We start from the raw sequence: 15,597 nt of genomic DNA, 5'->3' as shown, positions 1-15,597 counted from the left end.
GGTCGGAGAACCAGGGGCGCCGCGGCCAGTGTGGTGCTATTAGTATTAACTCCGCTCTCTCCTCCAGGAGCTTGGAGACAACTTTTGGAATGAGAGGGGTTGGTGGGAAGGCGTAGAGAAGGCCCCTTGGCCAGGGGGATCTCAGGGCGTTGATTCCCTCTGCGTCCGTGGACGGGAAGCGTGAAAAGAATCGAGGGAGCTGTGTATTGTCCCTGGTGGCAAAGAGGTCGACCTGTGGTGTTCCGAACCGGAGACAGATGTCGAGGAAAATGCTCGGATCCAAACGCCATTCTGCCGGGTCCAGTGTTGCCCGACTCAGCCAATCCGCCTGTGTATTCGAGGTTCCTGCTATGTGTTCCGCCCTCAAAGACTGCAGGTGTCTTTCCGCCCAGGATATCAGTGATTCCGCTTCCTTCATGAGGCAACTGGATTTGGTGCCTCCTTGATGATTTATGTGAGCCCTGGTGGCCACATTGTCCGTGAGGATGAGTACCGGACGGCCTGCAATTCGGGGAAGGAATTGTTGGAGCGCCAGTGAAACCGCCCTCAGCTCTAGGAAGTTGATGCTGTTGTTGCTGAGGTCCTCTGATGTCCAGCAGCCCTGGGCTATTTGTTGGGCAGTGTGTGCGCCCCAGCCGGAGAGGCTCGCATCGGTTGTTACTGTGACGCCCATCTGTTCCTTGAAACAGGTGCCCTGTTGTATGGCTGATGTTGTCCACCACCGAAGGGATCGACGAACCTTGGAGGGAAGTAATACCAGTCTGTTGGTGTGACTGGTTCTTCCCTTCTGAAAGGGCAGAAGGAACCACTGCAGCTGACGGGCGTGGAGTCTTGCCCATGGTACTACATCGATACAAGACACAAATATCCCCAGGAGTCGGGATAGTAGGGATAGCTGTACCTTGTGGTTGTGTCGTACTGATTCCACTGTCTCCAGCAGAGAGGATTGGCGGTCCGGAGATAGGAAGACCTGGCAGCTGGTCGTATTTATGATGGTGCCCAGGTGTTGGAGGGATCTCGTGGGTATCAGGTGGCTCTTGGGAACATTTATTGAAAACCCATGTGCCTGCAGGGACTGAATGGTGTGTCTGAGGTCTGCCTCTGCTTGGCTGGGGGACCTGGAGAGGATAATGATGTCGTCTAGATATGCCTGTAGTCTTATCGACTGGAGGCGTAAATTTGCCATTACGACATCTAACAGTTTGGTGAAGGCCCTTGGTGCGGAAGATAGTCCGAAGGGCATGGCTCGATATTGGTAATGTCCACCCTCCAGGTAAAAACGTAGGTACCTCCTGTGAGCTGGATGTATGGGTACATGCAGGTAGGCCTCCTGTAGATCTATGGAGGTCAGGAGATCGTGTTGCCGGATGCAGGCTAGGATGGACTTGAGCGACTGCATCTTGAACCTGCGGTATCTTATGTACACATTTAGCTGTTTGAGGTTCAGTATTAGCCTGTGACCCCTCGAGGCCTTGGGAACTAGGAAGATAAGCGAATAAAACCCTTGACCTTCCTGGTCTAGGGGCACCGGTTCGATGGCTGCAATGTCCAACAGATGTTGCACTTCTTGTCTCAGAAGGTTTTGTTCCGTTTTGTTGGTGGGAGTCGGGCATCTGAAGAACCGGTTTGGTGGAGAGGCAGTAAATTCTAGACTTAGTCCTGAACAAATGGTATTTAGAGCCCAGCGGTCGGAGGATGTTAACTCCCATTGTGTGAGAAAACGTTGTAGTCTGCCTCCGACGGGGATGTCTGCTGGGTAGTCACTTGGACTTCCTGAAGTTCCTGCATGACTGGCCTTGGAAGGGGCGTTTAGGCTGGGTATACTGGCGGTACCCTCCCGTGCTTCTGTCAGCAAAGGGCTGTCTGTCCTGCTGGTAGGATCCCTGGCCATAGGGTCTCTGGGTTTGTGGAAAGGCAGATACTGCGGCAGAGTCCTGGCGAAAGGTTTGTCTACGAAAATAAGGGGCCGACCTTCTGTCGGCTCGCCTATAAGTCTTTGGTAAGACCTTTCGCTTATCCTTGTCTTCGACCAACACTGCATCCAAGGAATCGCCAAACAACTTTGACCCATTGAAGGGGGCTGCTGCCAGGCGCCATTTAGAACGGGAGTCTGCTTGCCAGCTTTTGAGCCAGAGAAGACGGCGTGATGCCATAGTGGCTGCCATTGATCGAGACGCGAATTTAGCAGAGTTTAGGGTTGCGTCTGCCGAAAATTCGGCTGCAGCAAGGAGTTTTGTTAGATCTTGCTGAAGTCTGGCATCCTCTGGGCCCAACCTGGATTGCATCTCCTTGAGCCAGATGATTGACGTGCGGTTAAAGAAGGAAGCCGCATGCGCTGCCCGCAAGGCCCAGGCAGCTGACTGGTGTGATTTGCGGATGACAGCCTCTGCTTTGTGGTCATCAGGCTTAAGTCCCTCCATATCTGCGGGGACTATGGCATTGGACACTAGCCTGGCGACCGGCTGGTCCACAGGTGGAAACAGTAGTAGTTCCTCAATATCCGGCCCGAAGCCGTAAAACTTCTTTTCGGTAGAAGAAGGGCCTGGGGCAGCCGTCGGGTGTTCCCACGGGCGCTTGATATTGTCTATGAAGATGGAAGACGAGGGAATGAAGTCAAGTTCCCTTTCTGGTTCCGAAAACAGACCGGCTGTTGGATCCAAACCCACTGAAGCCTCTGCAGGTTTTGTGGTGGATCCCAGTTTGACTGTCATTTTAGCCTTGTGCAAAAGTGTTTTGAACAGGGCTGGTTTGAAAAGGCCTGTGAACACTGGATGGTCTGTAGATGTCTCTTCGTCCTCTGAGAATTCATCCTCCAGCTCACTACCTTCCTCATGCGATGGGGCCTGAGCCCCCAGAGAGTCCTGGTAAGGGTAGTGGATGTTGGCTGTGGACCAAGCCTCTGGGGGTTGGTTCGTAGTCTGCGTGGGAGGACGTTGTTGGATGCCAGTGGCAATGCCTTGTGAGTAGGCATTGGCTATCATGTCCTGCACTGATGGAGAAAGATGGTGCCAAGTGTCTGGGCCAGACCACAGACCTGCTGCTGTGGGCGTGAAGGAAGCTGATGTTCCTGGCCTTTGTGTCCGAGGTGAAGACTGAAGACCACCGCCCCTTTCTGGGATAGCTGTGGGGACCGAAGGGCCGGGAATGGGCCCCAACTCACCCCGTTCTGGAGACCAGTCCTTATTGGTGGTGGCCCCGGAAAGGTCCGGCATGGCTGAAGTGGAGGCCATTGGCTCAGCTGGCATAGGTAGTTGAGGTGGTGGAGAACTCCAAGGCTGTTGGGATTGGCCACAGGATGGAATCCAGGTTTGCTTTTGTGCCTGTTCCATCATTTTTTCTAGAGCCTTAATCCTCTTTTCTGCTTCCTTTAAGGAGCTTGAAGCCTTTGGCTTGGATTTAGGGTTAGAAGAGGAAGCCTTGTCCTTGGGTTTCACCACAGCTGGGGCAATTAAAGGTTCCTCTGCCCCCTGCTGGTAGTCCTTGCTCTCAGCCATCCTCAAATGCAGCAAACGGCAGGCAAGTAGGCAGGCTAGCCTTAGAAATGCCGAAAAAGCAAACAACCAGCTGGTGTCTTCAACCGCTTTGAAATTCCCCTGCGTTCAGTAGCTGCCTTTTAAACTGCTTGCTCGCGCCTGCGCTCTCGAGGTCAGGCACTCAGTTTTCGCGCCAATAGAGCTCGGGAAGTTTCAACTTCCTGATTGTCGGCTTTCTGCGCGTGCGCGCGTGCGTTCCCAGCTCTTACAATGGCGCACACCGAAGAGAGCTTTTCACCGGAGCTGGGATGTCTGGGGCGTTTTGGCTTAATCCAGCTCCCTGAGCTTTGAGGATTACAGCGGAGAGACGGACCCTTGCAGCTGCAGCGGTTAGTAATTTGGCGGCTCAGGCGGTGCCCGCTGAGGGCAGGGGCCTGGAGAGGGACGCCCCTTAGTTCCTGAAGCTTTGCCCGCGGAGGGTTAGGCTTCACTCAGAGACAGAAGGAACAGCGGCGTCCTGGGTAGTATCCACTGGGGGAAGGGACCCATTAGTAGAATCTTTGGGCGGTTCTTGCCGGTGGACCGGTTAACCAGCCAGAAAGGTTTATTTTAGCACTTACCGTATATACTCGAGTATAAGTTGGGTTTTTTTAGCCCAAAAATGGGCTGAAAAACCCGACCTCGACTTATACTCGGGTGACTGACATGTCAGCACAAGGGGGCGCAAGCGGCTGAGGGAAAGACAGCCGTCTGCCTTTGCTTCAGCTAGAAAGAAGCGGCAACTGCCCGGTCAAGAAGCAAGAATCCACCCCCTAGCCAAACGGCTTTTTTCTTGTTTAGCGCGGCGTTCGAGTGGTTGGCAGGTTCCTTTGCTTGCACACAAGAGCCAACCACTCGAACGCCACGCTAAACAAGAAAAAAGCCGTTTGGCTAGGGGGTAGATTCTTGCTTCTTAACCGGGCAGTTGCCCCCTCTCCCAGAGCTTCTTTGGAGCTGAAGCAAAGGCAGACGGCTGTCTTTCCCTAAGCCGCTTCCTGGAGACCGCTAAAGTTATCGCTCTGGGGGAGGGGGCAACTGCCCGGTTAAGAAGCAAGAATCCCCCCCCCAGCCAAACGGCTTTTTTCTTGTTTAGCGCGGCGTTCGAGTGGTTGGCTCTTGCATGCAAGCAAAGGAACCTGCCAACCACTCGAACGCCGCGCTAAACAAGAAAAAAGCCATTTGGCTAGGGGGGGGGATTCTTGCTTCTTAAACCGGGAGCAGTTGCCCCCTCTCCCAAAGCGATGTCCCAAAGCGGTCTCCGGGAAGCGACCGAGCGAAAGGCAATCGTCTGCCTTTCCTTCAGTTCAAAAGAGGAGGCAAATGCCCCGCCTTCCCCCAGCCGGTTAACCGAGCGCTTCAAGTTAACCGGCTGGGGGAAGGCGGGGCATTTGCCTCCTCTTTCGGGCTGAAGGAAAGGCAGACGATTGCCTTTCCCTCGGTCGCTTCCCGGAGACCGCTTTGGGACATCGCTTTGGGAGAGGGGGCAACTGCTCCCAGTTAAGAAGCAAGAATCCCCCCCCTAGCCAAATGGCTTTTTTCTTGTTTAGCGCGGCGTTCGAGTGGTTGGCTCTTGCATGCAAGCAAAGGAACCTGCCAACCACTCGAACGCCGCGCTAAACAAGAAAAAAGCTGTTTCGCTGGGGGGGGGATTCTTGCTTCTTAAACCGGGAGCAGTTGCCCCCTCTCCCAAAGCGATGTCCCAAAGCGGTGTCCGGGAAGCGACCGAGGGAAAGGCAATCGTCTGCCTTTCCTTCAGCCCGAAAGAGGAGGCAAATGCCCCGCCTTCCCCCAGCCGGTTAACTTGAAGCGCTCGGTTAACCGGCTGGGGGAAGGCGGGGCATTTGCCTCCTCTTTTGAACTGAAGGAAAGGCAGACGACTGCCTTTCCCTCGGTCGCTTCCCGGAGACCGTTTTGGAACGTTGCTTTGCTTGCGCCTTCCCTCCTACAGCGGAGAGAGGCGGCAAATGGCCAGCCCTTCCCCCACCCGCTTAACTGAGCCCTTCGGGAAGGTGCCGCCTGTCTTTGCTGTAGGAAAGGCAGGCACATCCGAAGCGCGTGGGGAAGTGGCTGTGGGAGGCAACGACATTCCTAAGCCGGTGAGGTGTGGTGGGGGGGGTGGCGAGAAGATAGAAGCAAGAATCCACCCCCCCCAGCTTTTCCCCCCTCTCCCTGCAAGAAAAGGAGCCAGCCAAACACTCCAATGCCGCGCTAGAGGGGGGGAAAAGCCGATGAGGTGTGTGTGTGGGGGGGGTGGATTCTTGCTTGTCTTCTCAACACCCCCTCACCCCACCTCTCGGGAAGAGAGCAACAGGAAAGGACGCGGTTTTCTTCTGCTGGGTCGAGGACAAAGCGGGTGTTGAGGGCGGCGGGCGAGCAACATTTCAGCGGGGAGAAAAGCCCAAGCTGAGAGTGCCTTTTAAAATCACTCTCCTCTCAGCCTCGGCAAGCTGCCGAGAAGTGGGGTTTTCGGAGTGGGGAGGCAAAAACGCTCAGAATGTCACCAACGAGGCATTTCTCCAAGGGGCGGGGGTCCCTAAACTTTCCTTTAACCCCAGCGGACACAAAGATGGAAATGCGTGGTCCTCGCCAGCCACCCATCTGCGGGGGCTGCCCCGCGCCAAGGCAGAATTAAATTCAACAACCAAAATATTATATTTTTAAAAAACATACTTTTTTGACAGTTTGTTTGCCTTTTAAGACATCTCTCTGGCTGTGCCTAATGTCAACAATAAAAAATTTTGCCAGGTGAATTTTTTTTTGCCAGATTAGCTATGGATCTCACTGAAGAAATTTTAAAGAATACTCAAAATGATTCTTCATTTGCTTTGTAACCTTAAATAAAAAAACAATACAGTATTGACTCTGTAATTTACCCGGGGAGGGGACAGGAGGGGGGCGCAGACAGACAGGAAAGGAAGACAGACAGACAGACAGACAGACAGAGACCTATGACCACAATTGAGCTCAAAATTTGTTGTTAAGCAAAAGCATTGTTAAGTGAAAATCACCACATTTTACTCAATCCATGACATTTCCTAGCTCTAACAGTGATGTGCAAGCTAGGGAAGTACCGGTACATCTGAAGACATGTGTAATGTTCTAGTTATGGTTAACTGTGTGGCAGAAAGTGGACTCTGGGTTTGTTTTCCTATTACAGTAAATGAGGTTGAATGTACCATATATAATTTTACAAGAGCTCTCTCTCTTTCTCTCTCTGTATATACACATACAGTTTATATAGTAGATAATGTACAGTATATTTTTGTGTGCCTGTGTGTAATATTTATTTACACATATGGCATATATACATAGAATTAAGTATATTTTGGATGTTCAGTAATTGTAAATATAGAGGGAAATTGTATCTCTTTGAGGCAAGGAGAGGTCAAGTATCCTAACCCTAACCCAAACCAGCAGGAGCAGGGGATTGAGGTAAGTACCTAGGTACTTGCATTTTTTTTTGCCTATACCTGCCTTGGGGGATATATACCTTACAGGTATATATCCCTCTTTTAAACTTACAGAGCTAGTTTACTGGCTTTCTTTGAAATAAATATTCTAAAATATTTAATCTACTGATGCCTCAATTGATGTAATTTTATTGGTTTCCATTTTTATAAGTTACCAGTAGCCGCTGCAATTTCCACCCTCGACTTATACAGGGGTTTATAAATTTTCCCAGTTTTTGTGGCAAAAGTAGGCGCCTCGACTTATAGTCGGAGCGACTTATACTCGAGTATATACGGTACCTTAATGATGCTTTGAATTCCTCGCTGAATATGGAGAGTCCAACATGAGTAGAAGAAATCAAAGAATCAACAAACAAAAAACCAGTCGGAGAGAAATTAATAACGTCCCTACTCTACGACTGAGTTTAAAAAACTGGACCCTAGGGGTCGGTTGGGGGGTGTAGCCAATTTAAATATTTAAATTTTAAACTCAGTCCCTACCAATAAGACTAGAGTATAACCCATGTTGGACTCTCCTAAGCAGCGCATTGGAGAATAAAAGAATTGAAATGGACATGGGCTAATCTCATAGCAAAAAGAACTGATGGCAGGTGGACTAAGGAAATCATAGAATGGATTCCATTTGATAAAAAGTGGACATTTGATAAAAAGTGTCCACAAAGGAGACATAAACAAAATGGAGTGATGACATCAGCAACTATTGTGGGTCCAACTGGCAAAAGAAAGTTCAAAACTGTAATGGCTGGGAACATAGAGAAGAGGTCTTTATTCTGCAGTGGATGGACAATGGTTAGAAGAGTGATGAGGCTAAATAAGTCAAGGTAGCAAATATACTTAATTCTCCTTCCTCCTAGTTTTACACACTAATTTCAGTCTTGTTTTAATGTTTTCTGGTTTTATGTTTTGTCTAGTGGTGCTTTACAGCTAACATTGTCCTTATTGGATTGGCTACAAACTTTGCTACATACGGTTTTGTACTGATTATAATAAAACATCTTTCCATCCATCTGTTCAATCAAACCTTGCCTCTTTTTAGAATAATTCATTCCACTTTAAAGATGTGCAGTACAGTACCTCCTCATTCTGAGTGTTTAAGGCTTATAGTAATAGAATGAAAGATTTATTAATGCTGATTAAATGGAGATTTACAGATGTATGTTTCTATTTGCCAATTCTTCTAAATTGGTTTTCTGGAAAAATAGCATATTCTCATAATGCCTTCATTTGACTGTGAGACAGGCAGCTGTATGTCCACTTGTACTCAATCTTGCTATTTGAAAATATCTATGTTAAAAAATTTCCTGCCACATCCTATAACCAAGTTCTCAAAATGTAGTTTACAAAACATAAAAGTTCCAATCTTCTAAAAAAACAGCATGTATCAAGTGATATTTGGAATAGTCTGCAGAAAAAACAATTGCTACCAACCTGCCTTCCATTGAGGACCTGTGTACTGCATGAGTCAAAAAGAGGGCTGTGAAAATATTTACAGGATTCAAGTAAATATTATAATATTAACTTGCATCCTGGACATAAATTGTTTCCACTCCTACTCTCAAAACGACACTATAGACTGCACACCAAGACAAGAATAGTTTTCCCCCCAACGCCATCATTCTGCTAAAGGAATAATTCCTTCAACACGGTCAAACTATTTACTAAGTCTGCACTGCTATTAATCTTCTCATCGTTCCCATCACCCATCCCCTCCCACAAATGACTGTATAACTGTAATTTTGTTGCTTGTACCCTTTCAATTTATATTGACTGGTTCCTAATATGATTTGATTGCTTATTTGTACCCGGACTATCATTAAGTGTTGTACCTTATGATTCTTGACGAACCTATCTTTTCCTTTATGTACACTGAGGGCATATGCACCAAGGCAAATTTCTTGTGTGTCCAATCACACTTGGCCAATAAAAAATTCTATTCTATTCTATTCATTGATAAGGAAATTTTGGAGTGAATATGTAAACCTACAGTGATATACTTCACTAGAGATTAGCACTAGATAATATAGAATTGAAAAGACCAGTCCTATCTTTCTCTTGGGAATAGTGATGTGTCCATCCCTAAGGATTCATTCATTTCCCAGAAGCTTTCCCATTTCTGATACTTCTTCCAGTCCCTTGGAAGAAGTCAAAATGTATATATGCTGTGAGCCACTCCGAGTCTTCGGAGAGGGGCGGCATACAAATCTAATAAACTATAACTATAACTAACTATATAGTCATTAGCCTTTCAAGTCTCAGTTCTGTTTTCAAAAGCTTTCAAGACTGTGCATGTTCAGGCCTACAACCAAACATTCCAGCATGGATCATTCGCCATCATCCTAATAACAGGGTCAATCCTTTCCTAGCATTATTTTTCCAATCCCAGAGTTCTCATTCTATTTCCAGGTCTGCACTGGAGGTCTTGGGAGGCCTTCAGATTACATTCTTCTAGCCTGTCCTAAATCTTTCTCATGGTTTATCCATTTCACTGGGATAAGAATCTAATGCTCAAACAGTATTTTTTAAAATCAAGGTTTACACAAACACCACATAAATAAAGAGTAACAAAAACGTTCCCATTTCCGGACCTGAACATGTTTGAAATCCAAAGAAGCAACCCTAACCTTTCCTACCATTAATCCCCTTCCTTGTAGGATCCACTCCTCATTTTAGGTGTAGCCTGCGCTTTGCCTTCTGCGGAACTCCATCATCCTCATGTCAATAGTAGACCTAACTCAACTCCCTTTTATTTCCTAGGGGCCTCTGGAGAGGTTTCCAAGGGGTCTTGCAGAGTCGACAGGACAGACCAGGTCCTGCCACGGGGCTCCGGAGAGAGGGAAGATGGCAACGTCTTTGGCTCTAAGAAGCAGGGCTGCGGAAGCCTCGGAAAGGGGAGATGGAAGGGAAAAGCGAACCCAGAAGAGCTTCGCACTCGGAGAACGGATAGAAGTTGGACCCGGGAGGTTCCGGGTGCGGAGCCACTGTAGTTTGAGGCTACGGAGAGGGGCCAGACCCCCACCCCACCCCCAGGCCCACGCTGCTGGAGGGCCTCTCCCGCTGCCCCCCGGTCCTCCTGCTGCGACCCTGGGCAGAGGGACTCACCGACGGAGTACAGGGTGGGCTCAGCAGCTGCAGCCCCACCGAGGGGACCATCCTCCTCCGGGGAGGCCTCTCCGCTCCCTCCCCCCACTCCCGTATCCCTGTGTGCACCCGGACAAAGTCCCACCCATCCCTCTCTGAACAGCCAATGCGCGGCCGATTCCCCTCCTAACTTCTTGTCAATCAGCGGCCCAGAACAAGGCCACCGAGCTCGGAGGAAGGCGAGGCCCGCCCGAGAGCGCCTCATTGGTCGAAGCGCCAGCCAATGAGCGGCCCCACGGTTTGAGATTGACGTCCAATGGGTTAGATTGAAGAGAAATCCGAACTGCCTTGGGAGGCAGGTCGCGGTGAGATGAGGAGCGGGGAAGGCTAGGGGGCTGAGAGCGTTGCTGAAAGGCGGAAGCCCTTGAAGTTAGTTCAGATTCCTTTTCTTTGCCAATTTTTGTCTGCCTAAGTACAAATCCGTAGCGGATATTTGACTTGATTTCATACCGACTTGTTTCTCAACCTCAGCAATGTGTGGGCTTCGATTAATTCTGGGAATTAAGTCCATAAATTTTATTTAAGAATTTTCATAAAGTAAAAGATAATTTTTTAAAAAGTGGAAGAAAAAAAATACATGAATTCTGTCCTTTTCAACAGAAATTACAATTCTATTGGCCCTTCCGCCCCTTAAATATTATCTACTTTGAAAACATAGGCATTGACACAACCATTGTCATAATTTTATTATGGGGTGAATTAAAACTGCAGACATCTAGGAATAGATAGCCCTGAAATTAAAAATTAGTAGATTAAATTTGAGAAATGTTTTTAACAAAAATTTCCAGCTAATTGAAATTTAATTAAAAAGTTACTATTTAAATACCTGAATTAAAATAGGAATTGTATCAAAGGTAGATCTGTCTTCCTGATTATTTTCCCAGTTTTCTTTCTTTCTGTAATATTTAAATAGGAAAAGTTGAAAGCATGATTATCATTTCATTCTGATTCCGAATGTTACTCTCCACAGAAAAGAGTAACATGAACGTTTATTTAATCTGAAGAAAAAGCAGGTATTTGATTCATAACCATTAAGCTAAAAAATTAAAGAAAAATACCGGTAATTCAGAAAATAATCTGAGTTGTGGTTTCCATCAAGGGAAAGATTTTTCTCAGCAGCCAAATTGAGTTGTTGAAAGCTTGTGTTGAATGGAAATTTGCAGAAATGTAGTGTTTTGATACAATTTCCCCTATAGTGCTTTACAATAGAAATGGTGAAATCCATAGCAAAGCTCAGAGACTGGGAATTTATACAATAGAGGCCTCTTCTATACTTTTATTTGAAAGGAGGAAAGTTGTGGGGCGGGGGGAGCAAATAGCCTGCACAAAACCTTTGAAAAGAAAAATATTGTCCTGTCCTTTGAAATCCAAGTGTCTGCTGAAACAGACACTTAGAAAATAGGCTCTTTTATTCATTTAGAAAATTTAGAATGTTTATTTATCAACCTTGTTTAGGATTTTCAGCATATTTCTTGTGCCAAAGAGAAATCTTAGTTTCCTGTGTACCACCAGCTTCTTCAAAATTTTAAGTACCTATTTCTCAGTTTTCTTTAAGTCTACCTTAAAAAAACAAGCAGCATTCCCATAAAATATTTTATTTAATCTTATCTTAACCTTCCAACAACCCTTAGGGAAAGTTGGACTAAAGCAGCCAGCTTTTCTACTATGTTCATTACCAGGCCAGAAGAGACGTCTAGAGAAGTGATGGAGGAAAAGTAAATCCGAATCTGATCAAACACTTGTAAGAGCTCATTTTAAGACTTACAAAATGGTGCTCAAGGCGGCAAGATACGTGTATCATGCCGCCTTGATTGCATCAGTGGAATCCTGCCCGGCCGCTCTGTTCAGGGTGACCTGCTCCCTTCTTAATCAGGGGGGAGTTGGGGAGTCCTTGTACAGTAGTGCCAAGGAATTTAACTTGTTTTTCGCTGATAAAGTCGCTCAGATCATCAACTGATGATTAGTCAGTCGAGGTGACTGGGGCTCGTCCCTGTTCATCTATCTGGGAGGAGTTTGACTTGGTGATACCTGATGAAGTGGACAAGGCCATTGGAGCTGTGAGTTCCGCCACCTGTATGCTGGATCCGTGTCCCTCTTGGCTGGTTTCGGCCAGTAGAGGTGACACGGAGGTGGGTCCAGGAGATTGTCAATGCTTCTCTGGGGAGGGTGTCCTTCCCAGCTCCCTACAAGGAGGCACTCATGCGCCCCCCCCCTCAAGCCTTCCCTGGACCCAGCAGTACATAACAACTATCATCCAGTCTGTTGAGAAGGTGGTATCGCTCCAGCTCCAGCGGTCCTTGGAAGAAGCCGATTATCTAGGCCCTCAACAGTCAGGGTTCAGGCCCAGCTACAGCATGGAAACTGCTTGGGTCGCGCTGATGGATGATCTCTGGCGGGCCTGGGACAGGGGCTTGTCCTCTATCCTGGTGCTTCTTGACCTCTCAGCGGCTTTCGATAGCATTGACTATGGTATCCTTCTGCGCCGGCTGGAGGGGTTGGGAGTGGAAGGCATTGCTCTTCAGTGGTTCTCCTCCTCCCTCTCTGGTCGGTCGCAGTCGGTGTTAATGGGGGATCAGAGGTCGATCTCTAGGTCTCTCCCTTGTGGGGTGCCTCAGGGGTCGGTCCTCTCCCCCTGCTATTTAATATCTACATGAAACCGCTGGGTGAGATCACCCAAGGGCATGGGGTGAGGTATCATCAGTATGCTGATGATACCCAGTTGTACATCTCCACCCCATGTCCAGTCAGTGAAGCAGTGGAAGTGATGTGCCGGTGCCTGGAGGTGTTAGGGTCTGGATGGGTGTCAACAGCTCAAACTCAACCCTGACAAGACGGAGTGGCTGTGGGTTTTGCCTCCCAAGGACAATTCCATCAGTCCGTCCATCACCCTGGTGGGGGGGGATTATTGACCCCCTCGGAGAGCGTCTGCAACTTGGGCATCCTCCTTGATCCACAGCTAACATTGGAACATCATCTTTCAGCTGCAGCGAGGAAGGCGTTTGCCTGATGCACCTATTTGGACAGGGAGTCATTGCTCATAGTCAATCATGCCCTCATCACCTCGATGTTTGACTACTCCAATGCTCTCTACATGGGGCTACCTTTGAAAAGTGTTCAGAAACTTCAGATCGTGCAGAATGCGGCCGCGAGAGCAATCATGGGCTTCCCTGGGTACACCCATGTTTCATCAACACTCCACGGCTTGCACTGGCTGCTGATCAGTTTCCGGTCACAATTCAAAGTGTTGGTTATGACCTATAAAGCCCTACATGGCATCAGACCAGACTATCTCCGGGACCGCCTTCTGCCGCACGAATCCCAGTGACCGATTAGGTCCCACAGAGTTGGCCTTCTCTGGGTCCCATCAACAAAACAATGCTGTCTGGTGGGACCCAGGGGAAGAGCCTTCTCTGTGGCGGCCCCAGCCCTCTGGAATCAGCTCCCCCAGAGATTAGGACTGCCCTTCACAAACTTTTGAAAACTCATCTATGTCGCCAGGCATGGAGGAATTGATATATCCTTAGCTGTCTTGACTTCATGTATGGTGTGTTTGGGTTGTATGATTGTTTTTAATGGGGGTTTTTAAAACTGTTTTGACATTGGATTTGTATATGATGTTTTACTTGTTGTGAGCCGCTCCGAGTCCTCGGAGAGGGGCGGCATACAAATCTAATAAATCACTATTATTATTATTATTATTATTATTATTATTATTATTATTATTATTCAATTGGCTCTATTTAGGATGTGCTAGACTGATTACTTTAAACCAGGGGTCCCCAACCCCCAATCCATTGACCGGCATTGGGCCACAGCATGCCAGAAACTGGGTCATGCAACAAGCAAAGCCTCCTCTGCGGGATGCAGGCAGCATGTGAAAACTCTGGTCCAAGGAACCAGTCCCTGGTGCCAAAAAAGTGAAAATTAAATGAAATGAAAAATGAAATGCAGTAGAGAATCAGGAGGTAGAGATGAAAATGATGTTATGCATATTTTAATTAATTCTTCCCAATAATATGTAGTAAAATTTAAAACAAGCATTAGGGAATGTTTGCTTCTAATATTCAAAAATAAACTTGTTCATTTGTCTTAATGCATTACCTAAGATCTGTGGACAATGTAATTCATCCATATTTTGCAAATATCTTTCATCAAGGTGTTCAATCTTCTGAAATGCTCAACTTTTCTTAGTAACAGTAATGTGGCACATGTTAAAGAGTGAGTTTTCATTTTCCGAATCAGAAATTTATTGTATATAGCAAAAATGGATATTCTGAAGCACCCATAGATTAAACATGAAGTCAAAGTTGGTTGTTGCGGAAAGGTTCTCTTTCATAGTTGGAATGCAGTTTTCATCTATTTCCAGGAAAGCATATTATTGTATCCTCAAGTAATGTTTCTGACTGAATTATGTAAATGCTGACATTCCTTTTAAATTGTACACAAGGAGGTCCTAAATATCAGAGCTTGTAAACCATACTCCCCATTCTTTTGTATTTTGTCATAAATGCTGGCAGGTTTTTTTTTATTTTGTATGACAGGCATTAAGAGTTCTTCTCTATCATGTTTGCTGATTGCCGCTCATATGTGTCTGATCGAGGAAGTTTTAAAAGCATGTAACATGTAACCAGATCCGTCACTACTTCTTATTGAGACTCTACAGCAGAGGCCTTCAAACCTGGTAACTTTAAGACTCCCAGGACTCTCCAGCATAGCTGGGAGTTGAAGTTCACAAAACTTAAAAAAGCTGCCAAGTTTGGGGACGCCTGAACTATAGGGAAATTTGGGAAAGCAGGAAAAAACACCTGAATACTTTGACTTGAGCTTGGATTTTTATTTTATATATTTATTAAATTTATAATCCGCCGATCTCACTATCAAAGAGAATTTGTTTTTTTAAAAAATAGTGTCTAAAATTAACACTCTACAAATGTTTGCAGGAGCTAAGAGGAAATGGTAAGGACAATGCTTAAGTTTAAAGAGAATTCAAAAACATTAAACTTTGTTCCTTACACTCAATTCCAAAGCTGGAATCATTGAATCAGATGGAGAGTGGGTCCAATGGAACAGACTGGGATAAACCTTAGCTGGTTCTTTCAGCAGTGTCAATGCTTGGAGAGTTCTTTCCCACAGAAGGACCTAAAGACATGAAGACTCTTCTGCTGGGCCTTCTTGGTGAATCTTGGTAGATGAGGATGGTCTTTAGAAAGGCACAAGAGGAAATATCCATTTGTAGACAGTAATTTAATTCCAGAGTTTGAATGCTGTGCTTATAAATCTTGAAGCCTGACACAGTAAACAAGGAAAAGGAACAGGTGCTACAGAGAGAGACTATGATGAGAAAGACTGCCTTCTGATACTACAGGGCAGGGCCTTTCCCAGACTAACAGATCTTCTGTGCTCAAAGTACAATTTTGAAAGGCCATTAAGGCATCTTAAAGATAAAAACTGTTATTTTTATTGTGGAGAAGACAACA

The 15,597-nt window shown here is 46.6% G+C and overlaps 1 protein-coding gene across 3 annotated transcripts in view; it reads right to left on the bottom strand.

Moving 5' to 3' along the window:
- Nucleotides 1–10,178, bottom strand: part of USF3 (upstream transcription factor family member 3) — a 41,516-nt gene extending 31,338 nt beyond the window's left edge. For 2 of the 3 annotated variants that reach the window (XM_070741922.1, XM_070741923.1), the window contains exon 1: nucleotides 10,082–10,166. Coding sequence is in view for 1 of the 3 variants with exons in the window: in XM_070741924.1 (XP_070598025.1) it covers nucleotides 10,082–10,132 (51 nt within the window). In the remaining 2 variants the exon portion in view is untranslated. Of the gene's footprint in view, nucleotides 1–10,081 lie in introns of all 3 variants that reach the window. The other variant, XM_070741924.1, reaches the window with a different exon arrangement.
- Between the last annotated feature and the right edge of the window lie 5,419 nt (nucleotides 10,179–15,597).

The sequence above is a fragment of the Erythrolamprus reginae genome, chromosome 2, assembly GCF_031021105.1.
Source record: "Erythrolamprus reginae isolate rEryReg1 chromosome 2, rEryReg1.hap1, whole genome shotgun sequence".
NCBI lineage: Eukaryota > Metazoa > Chordata > Lepidosauria > Squamata > Dipsadidae > Erythrolamprus > Erythrolamprus reginae.
The sequence above is the reverse complement of the archived record's forward strand: the minus strand, read 5'-3'. Positions and strand labels throughout refer to the sequence as shown.